The sequence below is a fragment of the Chiloscyllium plagiosum genome, unplaced genomic scaffold, assembly GCF_037043375.1.
Source record: "Chiloscyllium plagiosum isolate Xiang-an unplaced genomic scaffold, Cpla_swu_hap1 HiC_scaffold_4, whole genome shotgun sequence".
NCBI classification, from domain to species: Eukaryota; Metazoa; Chordata; class Chondrichthyes; order Orectolobiformes; family Hemiscylliidae; genus Chiloscyllium; species Chiloscyllium plagiosum.
In genome coordinates this window covers 128,585,794-128,593,885 of record NW_028270142.1, presented here as the reverse complement: position 1 = coordinate 128,593,885, position 8,092 = coordinate 128,585,794, and the positions used below count along the sequence as shown (strand labels likewise).

General features: G+C 37.6%; 1 protein-coding gene across 15 annotated transcripts in view; it reads right to left on the bottom strand.

Moving 5' to 3' along the window:
* Positions 1–469: 469 nt before the first annotated feature.
* Positions 470–8,092, bottom strand: part of LOC122548888 (focal adhesion kinase 1) — a 511,554-nt gene continuing 503,931 nt past the window's right edge. For 14 of the 15 annotated variants that reach the window (XM_087986664.1, XM_087986658.1, XM_043687803.2 and 11 more), the window contains 2 exons: positions 6,988–7,068; positions 470–1,494 (listed from right to left, as the gene is read on the bottom strand). In XM_087986664.1, coding sequence (XP_087842790.1) covers positions 1,279–1,494; positions 6,988–7,068 — 297 coding nt within the window. In that variant the 3' untranslated portion in view covers positions 470–1,278. The remainder of the gene's footprint in view (positions 1,495–6,987; positions 7,069–8,092) is intronic. The other variant, XM_087986661.1, reaches the window with a different exon arrangement.

The following is an 8,092-nucleotide window of genomic DNA, read 5'->3' as shown; positions in this document are numbered from 1 at the left end:
ATTACTATAATGACACTTAGAAGGACATCATGTTCAATTATACAAGCTCCAGAAGACAAATCCATGGAAGAACAGAGTTGGACAAAATCGGAGAGATCTCACCTACTCTCCAGATACAGAGAAACACAAGATGAAATGGACAAATATGTTTGTATATTAAAAGATATTTGAGGATACTTAAATATCTTTATTTCTAGGACATGTGGACGGATTTGGCAAAACCACCTTTATTTCCCAGACAGCATTAGCTATGAACCACAAATTTGCACCAGAGCTACCCAGGCCAGCTTCCCTTTCCTGTACAGCATGAGAATATTTGTAAACTAATTGGATTTGTATACTCTTGTGACTGGTACTTTTGGTACCAGCTCATAAATCATTTACAATTCTGGAGTTGTTGCCCAGTCCGATGCTTAACTGAGACAAAGTGCAGATGTATGTCAGGTAATATGTACAAAACATTACAAGGTTTTGCTTTTTATTAACACCTTTTTAATAGGTCAAATAACTGTACAGTTCATTATATTCTTCCTGAGAATAATTTATACCCCAAAATGAAGGAGGGAGTTCCAGAGAACAGGTAATACATATGGAAAATAGAAAAAAAAGTACCACGCCTGCATACTACACTGTTCCCACAAACTCTTAGACAAGCCAGAAACAAGATGGTTAGTAACTAGTTTGTTTTTAATTGTGATCGTGGCTTTTGTTTTAAATAATTAAAAAATGAAGTTAAACAATAGCAGAAGAAATATTAATACACAGCACTCAAGTTTGCTGCATCTGCAAATGCAGCACAATCTGTTCCAGGTTTTTTCTACACAACTAGCATGTATTTCTGCTTGAAGCACGATACAGTCTCAGGTCTTTTCTACATGCTAGTTTTTTAATTAACACTTCAGAGTGTTGCTAAAATACAGGAGAACCTCCATTCACCACACTGAGGTGGAGTGACGAAGAAAGATTTTATTTTTGTTACCTTAAATGACTTCAGTCTGAAAATATAACATCTTTGTTCAAATCCTGTCGACGTACTGCAGCTAAATATTGGTCTATTTCTATTCAGTGATTAGAGTTCCAGTCTGGAGTTCCTGTACTGTACAGCAAGAATTCTCAGCCCTCAGGTGTCCCGGAATCCTCGACTTGACAGTACTTTTTCTGCTTTTTATACATATGTAGATAGATAAGGTCTTTTTTTGGCTCTTTGTGATTCCACATGCTGGTGGTAGACTTGATCACACAATCATTTCAAAAACCCCCAGAGCAAGCTTCGGGCAGCTAGAGGGGCCGAGATTGACCTCCTATCATTTTCAGTCTGGCTTGGTCAATAACATCCAACAAATTTTTGGCATCCACGGCTAATGCATGTGCAGCTGTCAGCATCTGCTTCTTGTATTCCTGCTGAAGAGTTGTCATCACATATTGTTGGGCCAGCTTCATTTTTCCAATTAATTCTGCTAGGTCAGAGTTTAGTAACTTCTGTGCCATCTCAATCTATAGAGGAAACATAAGTTTAGAGGCTTCCATAGTCAAACAAGTGTAAAAGATTAATTTGATATATGATGATGATTATAAAAACAGGTACCAACATCTCAAACAATTAAGCAGCATTTGGTTGAATTAATAAAACTATTCCTGAAGAAGGGCCTGTGCCCGAAACGTCGAATCTCCTGTTCCCTGGATGCTGCCTGACCTGCTGTGCTGTTCCAGCAATAAAGTTTCAACTTTGATCTCCAGCATCTGCAGACCTCACTTTCTCCTTAATAAAACTATTCCAATTGCATGTGCTAAGGAGGACGTATAGATGATAAGGGTTAATGCAGATATGCTACTAAAATATGAAACAGACAAAGCAAATTAGAAAATTCATTTGTGAAAAGGGAATTATCAAGAAACAAGTCAAAAAACATTGAATTCTTGATTATGAAAAGTTTTCTTGGAATGGACACAAAGGGACAGAATGTTTCCTCTTGTGGGAAGAGAATTACCAGAGGCACATTGGTGTAAGACCATCATCATAAAACCCAGAATTCTGAAGAAACATCTGCACCCAAACAGTGGTGAGAATGTGGATCTTGCTACTTAAGGGAGCGGTTGAAGTAAATAGTACAGATGCATTTGAGGGGAAACTAGTCACACTCATGAATGAGAAGGTTGTGATGGTAGAGAAAAGACAGGAGGAGGATTGAGAGGAGCAGATGCACTGATCGGATATATTTCTGTGCCATATATCCTCTGAATTAGACCACCAAACATCGTTTGGGGCTTTTGGTTTGAAATTAATTTTAATTAAAAGAGCACTGTGCCAGGATTTGCTGGAAAATCACTGATGTGGTCACAGTGCATGCTTTTACTAATGCATAAGTTAGGGAGCAAGTTTAGGCAAAGTAAGTCTCAATGAGCTAAACATCTACAGAACGTGCTCTTTGATGATCACTGTTTCAATCTCTGCCTTAAATGCCAGCTCACCCTTCAACACCATCACCGTAATTTGTTTCTTAAAGAAATCGCAGGATTTGCATATTAATTGATTATACGTCGTACAGAAAGTTAGGGCTTGCACTCAATGGTATCTTTCTAACTACTTAATTTTCAGTCAATGCCAATGAACCTTATCGTAATGATATGAAATATGTGCTTTTGATATTCAAATTCATCATCTGATTTTAATAATGGAGACTTTCACGGAAGGAATTGTTTTATAAAAGAGGAACAAAACATCAACTTAAAATGGCCATAACAATCACCTGTTCACACAGATAAGCCAAGCTTCATGAAAACAACATGGAATAAACAAAATTGTCTGAACTGAAATTAACATTTTATGATACTAAACCTAATTCACTGGGTCAGGGAAAAAAAAACACATTTTCTGTTTTGATTTACACCGATGTGAAGTTTCACACATTAGAGATTAACAAAAAGACACTAACTGCAATTATCAAGCTTGGAAACAATGAACTTAGACATGGTAATACACAATCAGCTTAAATTTCAATAACTGGTTTTGGCAGAGCAGAAAGATAGAATTTTGACCATAAACTGGACCCAGGTGGAGCAAATGCTCTCAAGAAGGAAAAGTGCACAGTGACAGAGCTGATAAAGAAGAAACACCACAAGCTGAAAATTCAAAGGAGAACTGCTGCTGATTTGCCATTGCTGATGGTTCAAGTCTCCACAGTCTGAAGTTCAAACCCTACACCTCAAGGACTTTAAACTGTAATTTCCTTTCAATTCCTATTGTAATGGATTTTCTTGTGTAAACGTTATAACCAGTGTGCATAGACATGTGATCTTGCATCTTACTATTTCTCTGGGGTAAGAAAACAATAAAATAGCTCTTCAAATCAAGAAAACTCGGATTTGATATAGCAGACATTGGATAAATATAGTTTTATTAGAGAGAGATATAGCCTGCAGCTAAAAAAGAATACAAATTCTAATTATGGCCAACCTGGGAGGCTGCAAAGTGGGGAGCTGATTCAATCCTCCTAAACTGGTGAGAACAAATGTTTAGTCAAGAAAGGAATCAATCTAAATACTTGAGTTTCATTCTTGAATGAAGCAATTTCCTTTTAAAGATTCAAATTAAAAATAAATCCATGCTGTCTTCCTGTTCCTTTTAAGCCAAATGTTCTCTCTCTATTTTCTCAGTACCTGACTTGGCGAATTCTCCCTATTTCTTAGTTGTTCGTCTATTTCTTTCTGAAACTTATATTTAGTTGGTGAAGGGAACAACACTGTTGATCATTATGTTCCCAGGTACCCTAGAGCTCTTGCTGTGCTGTTTAAGTTACTGGAAGTGTGAGCTGAAAGTGTAAATTACACTTGAGCTGAAAGATGCAGTAAAATGCTCCATTTCTGCAAGATTTGACTCACAAAAACACAGGAATTGAGAGATGTAATCTTTTCAACAGTGCCCCTTTCACAATTGTGGCGATACTAAATTACAGCATATGTTGTATGCGGAAAAGGAGTACGAGATGACACAAGCGGGTTAGCAGGCAAAGTTCAATGCAGAAAATTTTGTACCATTACATGTCGGAGAAAAACATTGAATGCATGTATAGCCTAACTAGTAAGCTTATTGGTAGATTGGAGGAACAAAGATGTAAAAGGTAAAATACATGGCTTGTTAAAGATGTGAGTGAAGTACAAAGATGAAAGAAAGACAAACACAACTCTGGGTTTTATACATCAGGTTTCTGACAACACAAAGGAGGAAGTGATATTGCATTTCTTAGGTCACAGCAGAAAGAATGCATGATGATCTGGGCAATTCATTATAGGAAGGATATCAGCACTGTAAGATAGGGTATATGAATAGGAAGGGTTTGGAGGGATAAGGATGCTGGCAGGTGGGTCTAGGTTGGGTTGGGATATCTGGTAGGCATGGATGGGTTGAACCGAAGGGTCTGTTTCCATGCTGTACATCTCTATGACTCTATAGGAAGGATTGGTTACAATTGTATCAGGATTCACAAAAGGGATATCATGCTTGACAAATTTTTACGGTGCTGTAGCTTTAAGAAGTGTCCTTTGTCCTGGTTTCTTTTCGAGAGATTGGGGGCAGGTATGGAGCAATTTGAGAAGATAAACAACTTGAGACTCCTTGGGTTTTTTTTAAAAACAGTTGGAACAATAGAAGCAGCATGAATGGGTGTGGTCAAGCTCTCACACATCCAGGGTTTTTAGCAACAACTGCTGAAAGCTAATTGAGGTCTCACAGCAGGATTGGAAGACAGTGAATCTCTCCCAGCTGCTATACACTCTCTTTGGGAGCTGCTGCATGTATCTCTTTCTTGCTGATTGTCTCACATGCAATTCTATCTTTTTTTTTTAATTTGCCTTTTTGCCACCTTATGGGATGTTACTATAGTAGTAAAATAATCTTTTATTCTGTTAAGTTTTCCAATAGAGTTAAATTATTCCAAGTTCCTCTTTCTTTTGTTGTATTTGAAATATAGTATTGGAATGAATTGTGTTTTGCTTAACGTCAAGTATAGTTTGACCAACTGAAATGCATTTGGAATGCAGCATCTTTGACATCATTTACTTTTGATGTAAGAGAACATTAGGGTATAGGCTACCTTCTTAATATATTTTCAGGGGTCTGGTCTGGTCCATAACAAACTGAAGGCTCTTGTTGGGATCAAAGTCTCTAATTCTAGTTTTCTGTTGGTTAGAGAAGTTAATAAATGACCCTGACCTCGTGAATCCTATCTTTTCTTTGGCATCTTATCAAATGATGAGGGAACAAAACGTAATATAAAAATTTGCAGATAATACAAAGTTGGGTGGGAGGATGTACTGTGAGGAAGATGAAGAGATAATTCAGTGTGATGTGGAGAAGATGAATGAGTTGACAAATGCATGGCAGAGGAAGTTTAATGTACATAAGTGTGAGGTTAACCACTTTGGCAGCAAAACAGAAGACAGATTATCTGAATGGTGATAGATTGGGAAAGGGGGAAGATGCAACAAGACCTGGGTGTCCTTGTACATTAGTAGTGGAAGTGAGCGTGCAGTTGGTGAAGAAGGCAAATGGATGTTGGCAGTCATAGCGAGCATATTTGAGTAAAGAAACAGGGATGCCTTGCTGCAATTTTGTAGGACTTCAGAAAGACTACACTTGGGAATATTGTATGCAATTTTGAACTCTGCCTGAGGAAGGAGTGCAACAAAAGTTTACCAGACCGATTCTTGGGATAACAGAACAGTTAGGACTGGGCTTTAGAAGAAACGGGGGTGGGGGTAGAATCTCAAATCCAGAAAATTCAAACTAGACTAGACATGGTAAACACAGGAAGGATGTTCCTGATGATCGGGAGAGCTCAAAACTAGGGATCCCAGTTTAAGGGTGGGCTGCTCAGTTAGGACTGAATTTAGAAATTTCTTCACCTAGCGTGTACTGAGCCTGTGGAATTCTCTGCCACAAAAAACAATTGAGGCCATTGCATGTTTTCAAGAAGGCACTAGATCGAGGTCTGAGGGCTAAAGAGATAAACGGATATGGGCAAAACTGAACAGGGTGATCAGCTGAGGATTAGTGTAGACTTGTTGGGCCATATGGCCTGTTTCCACATGGTAGAGGTTCTATGATGATGATTTTCTTTTCCTTTTATTAGAGCTTGGAATGCTTTAATGGCTACTGAAGCAGATTACAAAAACATTGGTGATGAAATTATTCTTTCACACAAGTATAATGTGGATAGAAGTTTTAAAAAATGTAATAAGCTTAATGACCATTAATGGGAGCCGGAGATGTGTTGCTGGAAAAGCGCAGCAGGTCAGGCAGCATCCAGGGAACAGGAGAATCGACGTTTCGGGCATAAGCTCTTCCTGAAGAAGGGCTTATGCCCGAAACGTCGATTCTCCTGTTCCCTGGATGCTGCCTGACCTGCTGCGCTTTTCCAGCAACACATCTCCGGCTCTGATCTCCAGCATCTGCAGACCTCACTTTCTCCTCGACCATTAGTGGGAGTTCCATTATTCAAGTTCAGGAGTCGCAGTTTAGCTTAAAACAGCAGTTTAGAACTTTGGAATATCAGATGGCAGATAGCTGCCCTATATTTAACATCTGCTATATTTGTCTAATGTGTTCAAACACAAAAAAAGGCATATCCTGGCTTTTAAAATTTACATAATAGCTGTATAACTTTAAAAAATAAAGCTGGGATTTTACTAGAATTATTACCTATCATGTTGCACACAGGGAGTTAGCACTGAAGCTAGCTAAGCGTAAATTTGAGGAGAAACTTTCATCACATACGGGAATGTGCAAAAATGCATGGTTTAACAAGTTTACACAGGTAGCTTCTGTGATAAATGTGGGCATAGGAATTTATAATGAACACGCTGCCAAGAAGCGAGTTTAGGTGCATTTATAAATACATACACAGAAAGATTTACTCATTAACTAGCAAATACTGTATGGTAAATGGCAATGAGTTTGATCAACTAAGGCCAAACTTAGTCTTAGCTTACCTCTCTATGGGTGCTTGCTGGAAGTGAAGGAATTGTTTCATCCACTGTAGCCAATAAAGTTCTTAATGCCAAACCAACCTCCTGAGAACACATTTATCAGAATCAAAGCACTTCTGACAATAAACCGATCAATTTAGTGCAGAACAAGAACAGTGGGATTCTCATTTACTATTGCTAAAATTTAAAGAAATTGAGCTGTGTTGGCAGAACAGGATCCAATTAATTTTTATTGTTTGTATAAACACCATTGATTTGTGACATATTCAAGGATTTTATTTAACTAATCTTGCTTTGAATGTCTTTTTTTACCATGGTGATCTGAGAAGAAACACTTTTGAAGCCCTTTCTGGTCAGGGTAGTGAAGTGATCTTAGTTGGCTGTTTTTCATCACATTTGAGGGCAGCATTAAGGTTTGACAATGTTTTAACAGATTATCTTAGTACTATGGAAAACATCACCTTATTTGGGGAAGTTAAAAATCTGTAGTACACAATGGTACTTTCATAATAGAATACAAACTCCACATTTAAGTGAAGAGCATATAATCATGTTGTTCTGTCTCAACCTACAGTCATACTTATAATATAGATTTGACATGACCAAAAAAACTAGGCTTATTGCTAAATGAAATCAATCAGAAATTCCTGTATAGGATTTAACTTCTCACAGCTATAAGGTTAGAAGTAGCGTAATTGAAAAAGTCTGAGAATAGCACATTTCGCAGGCAATTGAGATGGATAACACTGCACAGTAATTATCTATAATTGTCATTTTTTGCTTTTAACATTCTAACCCTTTTCATAATGATTTTACAGCATTCCACATCAGAGTGGCTGGGCTATTTTTGCCTCTTGCTATTAAAATGTATACTTTTGAAAGATTTCCCACGTCTAGCTGAGAGAGATAGGTCAATTTAGTGCTAATTAAATGCAGTTTTGTGCTCAGTTGGGAATGCATGAATCCATTTCAATATTACTCAATGGATAGTTTTTGATGTAATTCCAGAGGTGGAACAGCAACGTTTAATTGTGTGTAAAACAAAGAGCTGCAGATGTTGGCAATCTGCAACAAAAATAAATTGCTGGAAAAACACAGCAAGTTTGGC